A 17,083-nucleotide genomic window follows, 5' to 3' on the forward strand; every position below is an offset into this window, starting at 1 on the left:
TCATTCAGAAGTATCACCTGCTTACATTCCCCACAAGTCTGCATCAAAACTCTGAGTTATTGAATAATGTTTAATCATCAAATCATTACACCAACAATAAAAATGTCCATTTATTAAGGAATTTTATTACAATCCTGATCACCGGCTGCAGATTTGGCTCCTGGATGTGCACATATCAGTAATAAAATCATTATGTTACTGCTGGTGTGACATGAAGTGGTGGTCAGCCCATCTCACCGCAGACCAGATATGTAGAAAAGGTTTTCTCTCACTAGACGTTGTCTTACACTTGTGTTGTTTTGCTGCTCTAATTGTTCAAATCCTGAAACTGATGGAGGTTACTTCAGAGTTCTTTATGAAATTATAAACAAACAAGGGCTGATCAAGGATTTTATGAAAAGTCTTAAAAGAAAAGTGGAATCGCATGACAGAGTTTGCAGTGACAGGTTCATAAAATATTTTATTCTGGTCAGGGTCCTTCTCTGTGTTGTGGCTAAATTAAAGCTCCTGGGTAGCGGCCTTTAGGTGCTAAACAAGAAGCTAACAACACACACAAGTTTTAGCTTCATCACCAGGATGTCCTAACAACCTTTAAGATGGAGGCGATATAGACTGGGCTCCTAAGGTGAATCTAGACCATGACCGAGAGAAACAGCCGGTCGCGGTTTGTTTCCACCAAACATATGTAGCATAACTATAAAAACATTACTACAAAGCTGCCGTCTTTGTTGGATAACATATAAGTATCTATGACATCACTTAGCTCATCCCTCTAAGTAATCTAGTGCTGAACTTGCTTCTGAACTGTTAAAATATTTGGACCATGTCTCACATTTTCCTCACACACGACTCATTTTGATTTGTTCGACCATCACTTCATTAACCAGATGTACGTGAGCCTGCAAAAGCCCCAAGATAAAATGCAAGCAATGAGAAGTATTCTGATATGTTTTCAGTGCATGAAAATAGAATTTTCTAGCTCATTCTACCATGGAAGCATCCCTGGAATTGAAAAAAAGCCCTGAAGTCTGTTTTATAACTACACAGCAGAAATGGTCCATCTTAATATAAAAGCAAGATTCAGACTAATATCATGTTAAATAATCTGACAATGCAGTACGATAATTACACTTAGTAAGATTTCCTTAAACAAGAAAAATAACTAAACTCTACAAAAGTGAGGAAAAACAAGTTAAAATATTTATTTCATCCCTTTAGTGGAAAAACTGTCAAAACCAACCTGTCAGTGCTTCCTTCAGAGCTTTTCTTTCTCACTCTGAAATCTCTTAAACAAGCTGATTCTTCTAAAATAAAAAATTTATAACTTTTTTTTTTTTAACTAAATCTATAATAATTGATTAGATTTAATCGGCACTTTTCAAGGCACCCAAAGTGCTTCACATTGATTCCATCCTTCTTCACTGCAGATTACCCACTGTCTACCTGAGATCCCTGCCAACAGCCTGTCTGACCACCACCAAACACTGGTGGAGGCAACGTGGGCGAAGAGTCTTGATGAAGGATGGAGTCAAATCGTCCAGGTACTGGCCCTACCACTGCCCTACCACGTGAGCCACTACCAGAACTGTACCACGTGATCTGGCGCATTAAGAGTTCTTAAATTCTTGTTACTTCTGAAAGAACCTGTAAGGTTGGTTTTACTTAATAAAGGAGTGAAATGAGTGTTTTACCACTTATGAGACATTTCTCACTTCCAAAATTCTCAAGTCCAGAATTTCTTCCTTTATTTCAAGAAATCTTACTAAGTTACTGTATTATTACTATGTTAACGTTGTGTTTATATTTATATCTATACTGCTTGTATTTATTGTTTTTATTTTTATTTGCTTTTATTTGTACTTAGTCTTTCTTATTGTGCTGAAAGTACAAAGAAAGCAAAATTCACCAGAGTCACATTCCTTATTTGTGTGTACAGACTTGGCAAAATTAATTATTCTGATTCTGAAAGTGTTTTTTCTCCTTTTAAAACAGCTGATTTTTGCAGTGTGCTGTAAATTGGTACGGGGAAGCTCAGTCAGGATATAGTAACTAAATAAGACATAGGAGACATACCGGAAAACATGATTAACAGTCTTACATGTTCTCTTCTTCGCCCTCAAAACAAGATGGAAAAGACTTTGTGGCTGGATATAAAATGGTGAAATTTGATTAGATCGAGTATTTTTGCAGTGTAACTACATTCATTTCTTTGGAAATCTGTTTTACTCCCGCTTTACAATCTTTGGTCCAAATGAGCTGCAGCTGTTGACCCTGTCAGCATCATCAGCGTGTTCATCTCTACCCTGTTAAACCTGCAGAAGCAGCGCCACGCCAGCTAGAGTCCATTTGGAGGGGTTTTCTTTGGTCTTCAGGTTAAAGGTCCACACGTATGTAGGCCCCCTCTGGCGGGTTTTGTAGACGGGACACTGGTAGACATTTCTGTTGTCCTGTTTGTCGACAGGGATGGCCCTAATGAAGATGACGGGCATGGTTGAAGTAAGCTCTTTCAGGCGGGCGTCTGCAATCAAACCAGTCTGATAGGAAAAGAAAGAATGGATCAGGGAGGCGGGAGTAGGTGTGAGGTGAGGACAACAAGCCAGATGAGCACAAACAGAAACATTAAGAGCAAGAGAGACAGTTACAAATGACTTTAAGGTGCAGTGAACCTTTGTTTTGCCATCGAGGCTGCCCATAATAATCTTTTCTTTTTGGAGATATTTGAATAATTGTGGCCGGACAAAATGACGTCTGGTTTTCTTTTTGCTGAACATAAAACAGGAGCAGCCTTAAAAAAGTGCTGAAAGTCATTTGAGTTTGAGTTAAAGTCAAACTGCTCTTACACTGCACCCCAGTAAACACACAGAAACTGAGTGGTCTGTCTCATTAATTAATCCTCCTACACTTACTGCCTGACAAACACAAGTTTCTCTCCATGAAAGCTCAGTGCCTTTCAGGAATGCATATAAATCCTGATGACTTTGGAAAGCTCAGAGGACAAAGCCCCTAATTGCATCTGCAACTGTTCCTAAACTTTAAAGAGGTGTTTATTACTGTACCGCCAACTTTATGTCTGTTTGTGTAAATACAAATGATGAACTTGGAGCGAGCCAAGTGGGCTCATTATAAATTAGTTTAATGACAGCTGACATTAAACTTTAACTGTATGGTTTTATTCAACACAATCAGGGAATAAAATGTATTATGAAGATGAAGGATTCATCAGCAATAACTGGTGTCCATCCCATAAATACACATCCTTTCACTCTGTATAATGTCTCATTTTCTTCTTTCGTGTCCATTCCCTGTGTATGGTACAGCTATTTTTAAATCTAAACACTTCCCTCCAGAAAATGTGAGTTACATTAATAAAGATGAGCAAGTTTATAATAAATCTTTGACTTTTATATCTGCAGAGAGTTGTGTCCAGATGGAGTGCTGCTCACTCTCTGGTTCACACTCTGTTACTCCCTGCCAGTGGCAGAGGACTGGCCTTGGGGCTTAGAGGACGTGAAAAGAGGAGGAGGAGAGAGGAGGAGTTGTCTATCCGCCTGTCCATTTGCCCGCACCTCCAACTTTAATGAAGAAAGAAGAAACCACTCCTCTAAAGGGCAATCTAAGTGTTCACATGCACACTCTGCACATTTCCTAATTAAGCAGTCTTTGGAGATGCTCCTTGAAAGCTTGGTGCACATACAGCAGTGGAGTGTGTAGACAGATGGAGTCCTGGGAAGCTGAGCAAGGCTCTGCACTCTGAGAGCAGAACATAAGCAGGATGTAAAGCAGAAAATGAAAGCACACAACAAACGTGGAGGGTGGAGGCGCTGCAGATGGGTGGTGGTGTGGTGGTTGGGGGTGGTTACTCAAGTTATTTTACTGGACTGAATTAAAAGGTACAGTGTTAGTTCTCCTCGTGTTTATGTGTTTATTTTTGACTCTGCAGGTTTTAATAGATGATGCACAGATGCTCTCAAGTCATTTTTTGCAAATCCAAGTCAAGTCTCAAGTCTCTAATCTCAAGTCCAAATCAAGTCTCAAATCTTGAGGTTCAAGTCCTAGTTAAGTCCGATATTTTTTTTATCTCAAGTCCAAGTCAATTCTCAAGCATCTGAGTGGCAAGTCCAAGTCAAATCTAGAGTCTCTTTTAGTTATAATGAGTAATCTTTTATGTAACACAAATATAAACTCACACATACTCTGTCCCTCTCCTCGGGACAATTTCTATGATTTACTGAAGTCGGAAAACCTGGATTCCAAACCAGCTTTCTGTATTTTTGTACCACAGACATTGGAGTTTGCTGCTCTCTTATTTGTCCCTCTTACGAAGATTTTATACCCAAAGTTATAACAAAAGGTGAGCTGGCAACATGAGTGCTCACCAGAGGCTGCCATGGTTTTCATTGTTTGCGTACGTATCCCGTGTTGGTGTGACATTATGTCAGTGTTACATCTGGGGAAATGAATCAGGTTCTCTCTAGACTGGACTGCTGTAACTCCCTTTATTCTGGGATTTAAATGTTTACATGGTCTGGCTCCTCTTTATCTGTCCGAGCTTCTGCACCACCGCCGTCCTGGTAGGGCTCTGAGGTCAGAAAATCAGTTGAGGTTAGCAGTCCCTAGGACTCGACTAGACTCGAGGAGACAGAACTTTTTCTGTGGTAGCTCCAAAAATTTGGAATGGACTTCCTCACTCTGTGAGTTCTGCCAGAGACTTGAATGATTTTAAATGTCTTTTGACAACTTATCTTTTTATTTTGGCTTTTAATCCTAGAGAGCAGGATCATTAGGCTAGGCCTTTTAATTCATTTTTATTTGTTATTTTACTGTTTTATACCATTTGTTTTATTGTGGTTTGATGTTTTATTTGTTGTTATTTTATCTGTACAGCACTTTGGGTACCCTGGGGTATGAAAAGGTGCTATATAAATAAAGGTTGATTGATTGATTGATTGGTTGGTTGGTTGGTTGGTTGACTGACTGACTGACTTATGGATTGATTGATTGATTGATTAGGTTCAGCAGGCAGATGAAAAGAGTCTGGGTTGGGTCAAAGTCCTAAACTCGAGTCCACATCTCTGGTATCAGGTGGTTCCAAATCAAGTGTGAATTCAACCATTATCTCACCTGTGTGTCCCACCTTGCACCCTCCATGTACAGCCCGTAAATGTAGGCCCCTTCACGAGGTGGGGAGGTGAAGTCCTCGCGATTCTTCTTTGTGACATCACACTGCAGATACATGCTATCTAGAGGCCACTCATTCCTGCCATGTAAGCACAAGCAGATTAGCTTCATCACACCAAGTAACTTAGTTTCTCTATGTCCTGATGCCAGCCAACCCTACCTTCTAGCCATGGCCTGCATGATGGCTGTGAGGAAAGATTGTGGGTTGAAGAAGCCGGCCAGCCACACCACAGAAGGTAAGACGAAGTCAGCTGACCAAGCTTCCAGCTCTCTGATCCTGACCAGCAGGTCAGTGAACCACAGAGTCAAGCCGGACATAGAGGGATAAGCTCGTTTGGTCCAACTGTCTGGAACCATGTCCAGGAAAATAGCGTTCTGAAGGTTCTCCATGTCACTGGTCATAGTCAGCTCTCCCTGAATGATGAGAACCACAGAAAAACAGCTGAACTCTTTCATTGTGAAAGATATTTTCAAATTTAATGTGAATATTTTTATCTATTTATGGTCAAACCAAAAAGATCATGTAACAAGAAAGTTGGTAGATGGTATCTACGTCAGGACATAAGCTGTATCTCCAACTGTGTGAAAAATGCAGTCATGATGCAGTTTGTTTTTCATGAAACTGAAACATTTTGCACTGTAGACCAATGTGGCTACGATACCATCTGTCATGAGATCGACTCGATCTGCTCCGCAAAGTCTCCATCTGATCCAAAATGCTGCAGCAAGGGTTCTGATGAGAATTATCAGCATCATATTCATAAATCATATTATATCATATTCATCCCTACATAAATCATATCTTTCCAGTTTTCTCTTCATCAGCTTCCTGTCGGTTCTTACAGATCTCAGTGTTCCAGATTTTCCCAACAGAGAACTTCACTCTCAGACTGCAGGTTTACTGGTGGTTATTGGGTTGTTCTAAAAGTAGAATGGGAGGCAGAGCCTTTAGTTATCAGACCCTCTTTGGCAACCATCTCCCAGTTTGGCTTTTATGAATTTATTTATATTAATACAGCTTTGATGAATTGGACTTATGCGGATTATATAGTGAATTTGATTTAACTGACTTTTATTTAGACTACATGGTTGTTAACTAGTGCTGTACACATAAAGCTATTTCATTTGACCTTTGCTTTCTCTGGCTCTTTGTGTTGTGTTTTATTTCTGACTCACTATAACGAATTTCATCTGCTGTGGAATTTAGTTTTTAGTTTAAAAAAAAGAAAAAAAATAGAGGAAAATTTGTAGCTGAAATATTTACATGATACAGCAAGAAAACAAAGTTCAATTTAATTTGCGTTACACATTAACTGCATTACTGCTGCAATTTGAATATCCCCTCACTTTCTGCTTCAGATGAAAGAAGAAAAAAATTGTTGAACTTGACTTTCATGGTCTTTCTAATCATATAGAGATATTTAAGTAGGATGCCTAGTCTCAGTTCAGAAAATGCTGGCTCTATTTGCACAAATGGCTCATTTGGTTTGGGAATCTTCATTTTAGGAAGCAATGAAGAGTTCAGCGTGTGCCCTCCTGTTAGTCCTTGTAGCTAATTGGGAACACCTCTTGGGTGTGTAAGGTGTCGATTGGTAACGAGCCATAAAAAAACCACTGAGACATACATTAACTGGAGGGCAAGTACAACGTGCTTGATAAGGCAAAGACAAGATGGAACTGAATGAAAACAGACGTGTCCTTCACCAGCTGATGTATAGATACCCGCAGGTGCCAGTTATAAGAATTCTTTAGGAGAGTGATAAGGTTTTGTAAATGTACTGTATCTACATTTACTCTGATCCTGTCACCTTTCGAAGCACCACATCCCGATCCATCAGTCCCACCACAGCACCCGTAATGAAACTGCACCTTCTCACCAAGGCTAACATTCTCATAGTGCCTATTTATTCCACTATAAAGACGAAATATGATTCCATTTGCTGGTACAATAGTCTACATGGCTTTTAAATCACTGAGCGGGTTTATTGAGGCTTGCAGAGGATGGGAGATCGAAGGCTCATAACTCCCGACAAACACGCTGACACATTTTTCCCTCTCTTCCTTTTTTTTGTTTGCTGTTAACAGAGTCAGTCAGACTTGACACATTGAGCTCAGACGTCTCATTTCTTCTATAAGCCAGAACACCTCTGTCAAACAAATAGCTTAAGTTTTCTGAGGATACAAAGACAGCAGTGTGCTAAAGTCACAGGTTTGGAGGATAAGAGGGAATTTTATTTTCTAAATGGTTCACTTTAAGCTCACTTGTTTGGAATTAAAGACATTTAGCTGTTAGTACTGAGCCTGATGATCAAGAGGCTCTCCAGACAAAGAATAATGGTTCAGCTAATGACCTGGGAGAGATCACTGTTTGCTGGCTTAAACATTTTCTCTTTGATATTATACAGCAAGCAGGAAAATGTGTCTGGATTCATTCTATAAATCACATGTTAAATATTATCAACTGTCTAGCTGAACAATTGCGTATCTGTATAAATGAAAACGCTCCCTTCCATCGAAGGCTAATCCAGCATTGATCTTCATCCTGTCTCTTCTCTGAGATCTCTCCGGCCAGTAAAAGTCAGCTTACTGTCAACTCTTCTCTTTTCTTTCTCATTCCTTCAACAAAGTTCTTTTGGGTTTCTTTGATAAATCAAAATGTTGAGCTTTATAAACAGCCAGTGTGTTGTTGATATCCAGTTACTAGTGTTTAACGTGGTGCCATATAACCAAACATAGCTGGCAAGTGATGCTCCAAGCTCCAGGCCAAGTTCAGTTTCTCAGCTTTGGGATGCTGCAGTCAGTGCACATCAATGTCCCGTCACAACAAGTGTATTAATGTAAATTGTGATTTATCTGACAGAGACTGATTTTAACAACTTAACAACTATAAAACAATAATCTGGTTATAATTTATCAAAAGTTAATAAATAAATATTTGCAAAGACTATTAATAAAAAAAAACAAACAAACAAAAAAAGCTGTTAAAGAACAGAAGCCATTCATTTTGGCACACAACACCAGTTTGGCTCCTCCACCATCACCAGCATCACCTTCCCTGGTCAAAACATCCCCCTTTCCACATCTGCCTCCAACTTGAGTTAAAATGGATCCTCACTTCACTTTTGACACCCACATCAAACATTTCTGTAAGACCTCATTCTTCCAACTCAAGAGCATCACTAAAATCCGTCCAACACTCATCCTGGCAGATGCAGAGAAGCTCGTCCCTGCATTTGTCTCATCCAGGCTAGATTCCTGTAATGCACTCCTCATCAGGATCCCTGGCAAGAGCATTCAGAGACTGCAATACATCCAGAACAGCGCTGCCAGGATCCTGATGAGGGTGCGCAAGAAAGATCATATCACCCCCATCCTGAAAACTCTTCACTGACTCCCGTCCATTCATGGACAAGCTCCTCCTTACCTACAGTAACTCCTCACCCCTCACACCTCACAGCAAATAATGTTAAATTTCACAATTTCTGCCTGATTAGACATTAAACTCTCAACACCGCAGCTTTTTGTCTCTTAGTCCGTTAACATTAACTATTCTATTCTATTCTATTCTATTCTATTCTATTCTATTCTATTCTATTTTACAGTCATTTAGCAGACGCTTTTATCCAAAGCGACTTACATTGAGAGTAAGAACAACACAAGCAAGAATTCAAACAAGATGGGACGTCATAGTTAAGTGGTAGTCAGACTGTTGTGAGTCCAGTTGGACCCAGGTGCTGTCATGTGGCGCTGGATGCAGTGCATATAATATATATATATATATATATATATATACATATATATTTATATATATATATGTATATATATATGTTTTTTTTTTTTTTTGTAGTTTTTTTTTTTTTTTTTTAACTAGCATCCATGTTTCCGTCCAACGGATAACGTTTCTTAATGGGACCAAATTCCAGTGTTTCCTTGGCCATGACGGCAGGCCATTTTTCCTCTGCTCACTGATTGGTCAGGGAACACACCACTAACAGTGGACAAACAGTGTTAACCACTTACCCCCCCTCAGTCTTCATCAAGTAAAGCTCTGTTCTTGCATTAACTTCCTTTTTTTTTTTTTTTGCCATAATTTAAGTTTTCAACTGCTGTTTGAACAGCAAAGAAACGTGCATGTCCTTCCAGATTCTCTTGGCATTATTAAGAAAATAGTCAGGTTCTCACCTGTTCTGGTCTGACATGCACAGAAAAACTACCTCAGCATTGGCGTAGCATCTACTTCTGGTGTTTGCCTGGATTAGTCTATAACAGTGGTTCCCAACCTGTTTTCCTTGGGTATCTTCTTCATGCAAATATTGAAAAGCCATGGACCCCTGCTCCACCCCGTGTTGAAACCATCCTTGGTTTAACGCTTTCAAAAGTGAGATTCTCACCATATATAATGTTTTCTGGTTAAGTTCTGTCTTTTCATCAAGTCATAGCTAAATGAACAACATTTATCCTTACTTTTTCTTCTTAGTGTAGGGATGATGGGTGGACATTAATCACAATGGCTCTGAATGTTCAAAGCCTCAGAAACCTTCAGTGCTCTTTGGGGGACCCTCTTGGGGACCCTCTTGGGGGACTCCCTTCCCGGACCCCAGTCTAGGAACAACTGGTCTATAAGTGAGGTAATTCTGGAGGAGCCAGATCACAACATCCATAATTTTCCCATCACAAAAAGCAGGAGTCCTCCTGTAAACCTGAGAATTATGACATAGCTGTGCACCAAGGTTCTGTATATAACCCTGGAAGATGATTTACATCTGCAGGATTTTTTAAGTTTATGCCTTCTTTTTAATTGCAAATATAAAATATAAAAACTGCTGGAGCCAGCATGCTGTGTAAACAGCATGTGACCTGGCTCCACTGTGAACCCAATTTTCCGGCACTTCTAGCTCTAATGATGTTACCCAAGTGATGCAAATCATCATCACTGTCACCCTTTTGATCATCCCCGCTTGCATAAAAGCATCCTGACCTTGAGTCCGAGGTTTAGCTCACGGAGGGAGCGCCTGATCTCATCGGTGAGGACATTCATACGCTCACACTCCTGCAGCGCCACCACCTGGTAGGGAGTCCTCTCCTCTGCTTTCCCAAGAAGCTCTGCCATGTTGAACTCCTCTGGAAGTCTCTCCATAATGTCCTCCAGCACTGCATGCACCTGAAAAGTGAAGAAAAGGCCTCACTGTGCAGTATCCACTTGTGCTGAAGCCATCAAAGACACTTGGGGTGAGCAACACACCAGGGAAGACATTTCTCCTTTAAGACCACTAATGAAATATGGGTATCTGTGTCACATAAACTCACTCTCTCCTACAGTCACAGCCTAAGAGTTAGTTTGAAATAGATAAATTCAGAAATATTCATGAGGATACATGTTGCAACGCCATCTCTTTGTTTCCAGTGGCAGTCTAATCCCTGCAGACAATCAATGCTCACATCATATTATTGTGCTAATGTCCATGTCAACAGTTTCCCAAGACAACCAGCATGAGCGATCAATCAAAGGATTATGTGCTGAACAACGGATATGAGGTCATCATATGTATGGATTTTCCAGCTCAAATATCTGATTTAGTTTTGGCACCTACTGAACACCCTGAATATAAAGTGAGGCTCATTGAAAAGCTCTGCATGGCTTGTTTCTACTCTGAGAAAAAGAGTAAAGGTCACACATCGTAACATGTTGAGGGATGGAAGCATACCAGGACAGCATGTAACAGCCAGGAAAGTCAATAGTTAAATAAACATTTAATGTTTGTGATCTCTTTCAAACAGTTATAAAATTATAAAAAAAAAAAAAAAAAAAAAGAATACATGAAGATGGCACATGGTAGAAATAAAAGTTCCAGGCTTACCTAAATAAAAAAACAAACAAACAAAAAAAAACCTAAAAACATGAAACAGGTTCAGGATGAACATTAATATCTCTCTGTAATGATGCGGTCTCTATCAGATCATAATACCATATGTGAACATTATATCTGCAAAGGTCGACTAATAAAGTAAAGCAGAATAAAATTTTAGTTTTAGTACAGATTCAGGTGAGGTTAATAAAATGGCCATTTTTGTCCAGTTTGGCACCATCTTTAATTTTAAAGGATGTCAAATGTCATTTCTCATCCACACATATTCTGTGCACCAGCTTTATCCCAGTTTCTAGGCACTGGTGAAGATTGTCTGGCTGTTATTTATGTGGAAAAGATACTTAAATAAAAAATATGAACATACTGGGCATTCTTTTCCTTAATTCTTTTTATTGACCATTATGATGAGTGGGGGGTATCCACAGTACTAGAGCCAGAATCAGGGACCTCATTTTCACAGTAGCTAATCCATAGTATGTGTAATAATCACCCATAGTGACATACGGTGATAGAGTTGTACTGTGATGGAATTACGAACCCACCAGGAGTGTCAGGAGGGGCATTAAGCTACAAAAACTTGGTAAATGAGCTTTTCTTTCTGCTTAGCTGAGTCTAAGGTGAGATACTAAATTTATTAAACTTATTATTCCCTCTTTACTTGCTGCAGGTGAGAACATCACTAAGAGCTTCACCTGAAACTTTGAAGTATCTCATTCATTTAGAAAAAGAGCAAAAATCTTTTTTTTTCAATGAAATAATACTAATTCAGAAAAACTGAACAGAAAATATATTTGATATAAAATTATTTCATTACTAAACACTTTTACACCAATGTAAGTGTGTCTGTTAAATTACAATTCAACTAAATTAACTAATATGCATTACATTTTAGAAAACTTCTGAGAATGGGGCTTGTAAGTATGACTGAAGTAATGCAGAACATTTCTCTCAAAAGTTATTATTCCTTCTTCTTTTTAAAGAGAGTTTCATTGGAGAGTTAAATAAATAAAACTTTTATAGATTTGATATCCACATGTTTAAAACATTTGAGCAAATCATGTGCAACATAAAACTAGGACTGTCAAATGATTAAAATTTTAATCGAATTAATCACAGCTTACAAAATAATTTATCATAATTAAATATTCTGTTCCTCAAGTTTTTTCTCACTTCTTTGCAGTAGATGATCACTTTAGTTGTAGTAATCAGCTTGATCATTCACAAAATCTAGACCTAAAGAAAGGTTAGCTTATATGTCCCACCCCTTTTCCTGATCAGTACCCCTGCCTGGCCCCCATTTTCTAGACCCGCCCCTGCATAGCTAAAGTATAAATTATTCCTGTTGTTCATGGAAAGGTCCTGCCATGAACAATGTGGGGTAAATATGTATCGGTGTGAACTATGAACCACTAGCTTCCTCCTTCACAGCTGAACGATAAACAAACGCAACAAGAGAGAAAAACCAATCAGCTGATCACGACAGCCGTCGGACAGCAGGAGACGGAGAAGAGGACCTATGCTGCGCTAACACATAGAGGATGAAAGGCCACTAGACCAGCCCTCTGTGAAAAATGCAGGAAAAGTAGTGTGGAACTCTCTCCACTCGAAAAGTGTGTGTTAAAACACTCTCATCCTCCACCAGCGGTGCCACTTACCAACAGGCTAACTAAGCAAATGCTTGGGGCCCTGGCTTGGCATCCTGACAACTGCTTAGCTGTGACCAGGCTGAAAACAGCTTGGATATCAAATTAAAGCTAACTAGTTCATGTTAACTGTCAAGCTAAGAATGTTAAAATACAGAATCCATGGGCCAGATATCTGATATGCACTACAAGATGAAAGTAAATGTGTTCAAATGGTGTTAATATATTGTTTTCCATGTCCAGTAAGCTTTCTGCTTTTAAAAACTATGTATCTGCTGTATTAGCTGTAAATGTAGTCCTAAAGAGTCGTAATGCAAGTTTCTGTACATAGTTTAATCTTCTATTGGCACTACATCAAATCATATTGCCTGTTTTATTACATGAAAATAGTGAATAATGAAGTACAAGTTGATGTATTTCATGTATTTGGTTTTGTCACATTTCTGCTAGAGTGAGGTAAATGAAAAACATACTCTCCTCTTATCAAGCTGGCGTAGGAACAAAAACCGGCGTACGCCAAATAGTCAACTTTTGGGATTTATGAAAACCAAACTTGGCAGGAAAATATTCCTACCTCCACGCAAACTCTGACCCAGGTGTTCCACAGAATCTAGCAAAACGGGAAACGGTGACACCAACGGCACAAAATAAAACCAAGGACATTATATGAAATGTGAGACATTTGTGCACAATCCACTATTACCTTTCACACCATATGCTAAATATTAAAGCTGTTTGCAGAAATGAATAAAGACGCAAATTTGATTTTAATTCTCCTAAAAAAAAAAACAAAAAAAAAAAACAGGATTTTCAGGAAAAAGGGAGATGATATTAATAAGAACCTCAACCACTAAAACATGTTCTGTCATTGTGAAACAAAACTTCCATGTTATAAAATCCATCCAGATAAATAAGGAGCCAGTCTGCTGCCAGCATGTAGCATCAGTGTGGAAAGTAGCTTTGGTCCTTCATTCCAGCAGAGCGGGACCAGACTGGAGGCTGGAGGTCTAGAATGATGCTTCGCTAATGAAACACACAAGAGGAGGATTTCCTTTTATTTATCTATTCTTACACAATGATTTTTTTTAAATTGTTGTCCTAATTTCTGTTCATATGTTTGTTTGTTTCCTGCAACTCCTTGTCCACCTGGTTAGTAGCGGTGATTGTGTCCCTCTGCACCGCCTGCCCAGCTGGAGCTCCGCCCACCCAGCTGGATCCCCGCCCACCCAACAACTAGAAAGAAATATTGTTTAACACTAAATAAGCTGCTACCGATCTCAGATGTATCTGTACATATTTTATTTATAAATTGAAACAAATGACTAAATTACATCATTACTGTCATTTTTCCCCAAAGCGAATCACCCATGTAAGATTCGAACTTCGGCCTCCCGCATGGCAAACAGATGCTCTACTGACTGAGATATCCAGCCACATGCTCTGATGCCTCTGGTGTGTCTTCCCTTCTGACACTGTGATGACAGCATCTGCCACCTGCTGCCACTATTCTGCCTTTCTGACACCAGTAATGCCCACGCCGTGCCCACCAATTAAACATTTTTACGTTTGTCAGCGTGGTCCATCAGGAGCTCTGTCTCACACCTCGAAAAAAAATCCCCTTTTTCCCCACTTTTCTGCTGCCAAGCCATCATGGAAATGATGTGATGAATATGTATTACACCTGACCATTTCTAGCCACCATGTGGGCGTGGGAAGGCGTTCCCTCACCTACACCCGCTTTAGAGTTGACTCTGATTTATAAACGGAAACAAGTGTAGGACGTGCGTGCACACGCTTTTATAAATCTGAAAGTTGAATTGCGTAGGATTTCCTTTTGTGCCGCAATTGCCACCTGTAGTTTGCTTTGCTACGCACAGTTTGATAAATTAGGCCCCAGAGCTTTGTTGCTTCTTCACTGTCATCTTGTGTGAAATGAAAAGAGGCCGTAAAGGATCCACCCCCAGCAGCCTTCGCTATGGAGTGGGGTTTGTAGGCTGGATTTGGAGGTGCCTTCTAGATGGGACAGTGCTTGGTGCCGCTGTGATGCATGTAGCTGATGAACCTGCACTTGAAGTGCATAGATCCTGAATTAGGACACAGTGCGTGTCTGTTTCAGAGTGAGAATGTCCCTGTCCTCATAGCAATGCTAAGAAGCAGGCCGGGCGGTGTGTAAGATTGGAATCACACACACACCTCCCCCAGATACATTAACAGGATGGTTTTAATAAGCAATCCACAGTTTTTATTGGTTCATAATGGACATGAGTGATTCAGTGCTGTCATTCAGTGTTCATATACTCTGTCATTCTCTCACATGCACATTCATCCTACCATAGGTCATGTTAGTGTATGTGTCTGTGCTGTTCACACTCATTAAGACATTTTCTGTGTCCATGGCCACACAGGTGCTCCATCTTCATAAAATGGCTGCCACTCTCAGCCGCGGGCAGTAGCTGCTTTGGCACGCACCAAATTTCTTAAGAAAATTTCTATTCTAACAGGGTTCAGACAAGAAAACCTGTATCTTTTAACCCTTTAAAGCCCTAAAACAAGAAAAAAAATTGTAAAGAAATTAATTTTTTTACTCTTTATTTGTCCTTTAACAAAATGTAAACGAAAATAACGTGCATATTTAATATTTATCACCATGACACATCAAAATTATTGTAGTGTGAAGATGACCACTAGGGGGCAGAAGACAAGTATCAGAACCTATACGTGGTTTTGAGCCCAGTTTTTACCACAAAGTAATGCAAAAGGTCTCAGAAACTGTACATATAAAATATGAAACATATGGCATTGAAGGGTTAATTTACATGGATGCCCACACGATGCCCACACGATTACTAACATCCCCATACCAGATGCTCCTGATTGGTAAAGCTGTTCAGAGAGCAAAAGTGTGAGCTACTCACTTTTATATGGGTGGATGATATATGTTATTTCCCCAGGATAGCTGGGCTTCTTCTCCAAGTTTGGGTGATTATCGAGTATGAACACCAGCTAAGTTTACTTCCTGTGGAACGCTGGAGGGATTTTATCTCCCACTTGGCTTAGGACGGACTGAAGAAGCTGCTGGAAGTCTCTCTGGTCCTCAAACAACTGTGAACTGAGCCAACCAGTTTGAAAAATGATGATAATGTAGTTAAATCCAAGCTTTAGTTTCACATCATCATTCACAAGAATGAAAGTGGCAAAGCCCTTTTATAAAGTAAGTGGGTGACGGTAATAAAACGATCCGGTAGCATGACTTAATTCTGCAGCATAAATGACTTTTTAACTAAGCTAACACTCAGACAACCCTGACCCTTATTTGTGACATTACAACAGTGACACTTGCTTCATGGTAGAAGTGTGCAGGATTACAATCTCTCTGACAGAATATTTATTAAAGCTTTTACACTCAAATAAGCTTTATTTAAAAATGAACTGAGCCAAAAAGCAACGGTAAAATGTCATCCCCGTAAAAAGTGTTTTTAAAAGCTCCAAACAGTTGGTCTGACAATTATTTTCAATTCAGTGTTCAGGAACCACAGAAAACATCACCTGCTGTCTTCTTACATTTAAGATTCAGTGCTGCTGGAGAGAAGTGAACCTCTCATGTTTATGGATGGCACCAGGTCACATTTCTGCTCTGGAGATCCACTAGGTATTAGAGACCATTCAGTCTTGAGGGCTTTCAAATAGAAGATTATGTCAAGATATTCTTTTACTATTTATTCCAAATAAATGCTGGAATGGTTACAATAATAACTTTAAGCATCAAGTCATCATCCAGTATATCGATGTATCATAATCATGGTGATTTAAGCTCCTATATTGTATAAAATGTGGTATATAATGTGTTTAACTGAGGGGCAGCAGCTATAAAACACATGTTTCCACTGGCGGGTGCAGGTCATGGCGGTTGGGAAGCATTTTTCTGTGTTTCCACCAATCTAATCGACTGAAAGGGTGGAGTTTGACACACTGCAATCAATGAAAAAAAGTCACTTCAGGTGCGACCTGGCATTAAAACAAAGCAGGAGCGGATCATTGTTTAGAGCAAAATATTTTCTTTATGTTGATGAAATTTCCGCTTAAAATGGTATCACGAAGCACCGGCAAGAAGAAAGAACACAAACTGTTGGATGACGCCATTCTCCTCCTCTGTTTCTGGTCGTGTTTTGGTTCTACTTTAAGGAAGGCGTCGTGCTGTGATGGCTTCATGCTGTAACATAGCTGAGGCATCTATCGCTATCTGGCTGATACTCTGCCTCTCAGGTAACCTTACAGTTCACTGTGAAAACTCAACAAGATTACTGTTTACAAACCACATCGCACCCTAACTGTCTCTTTCACTGATGTATTATATTTCTATGAGAGACCACTGCTCTGAATATTTTAAAAGGGGGA

General features: G+C 39.5%; 1 protein-coding gene across 3 annotated transcripts in view; it reads right to left on the bottom strand.

The window, feature by feature from the left end:
- Positions 1-1,834: 1,834 nt before the first annotated feature.
- Positions 1,835-17,083, bottom strand: part of LOC121632524 (dynein heavy chain 9, axonemal-like) — a 198,150-nt gene continuing 182,901 nt past the window's right edge. For all 3 annotated transcript variants that reach the window (XM_041974102.1, XM_041974103.1, XM_041974104.1), the window contains 4 exons: positions 10,157-10,339; positions 5,339-5,592; positions 5,122-5,257; positions 1,835-2,534 (listed from right to left, as the gene is read on the bottom strand). In XM_041974102.1, coding sequence (XP_041830036.1) covers positions 2,307-2,534; positions 5,122-5,257; positions 5,339-5,592; positions 10,157-10,339 — 801 coding nt within the window. In that variant the 3' untranslated portion in view covers positions 1,835-2,306. The remainder of the gene's footprint in view (positions 2,535-5,121; positions 5,258-5,338; positions 5,593-10,156; positions 10,340-17,083) is intronic.

Source organism: Melanotaenia boesemani, chromosome 21, assembly GCF_017639745.1.
Source record: "Melanotaenia boesemani isolate fMelBoe1 chromosome 21, fMelBoe1.pri, whole genome shotgun sequence".
NCBI classification, from domain to species: domain Eukaryota; kingdom Metazoa; phylum Chordata; class Actinopteri; order Atheriniformes; family Melanotaeniidae; genus Melanotaenia; species Melanotaenia boesemani.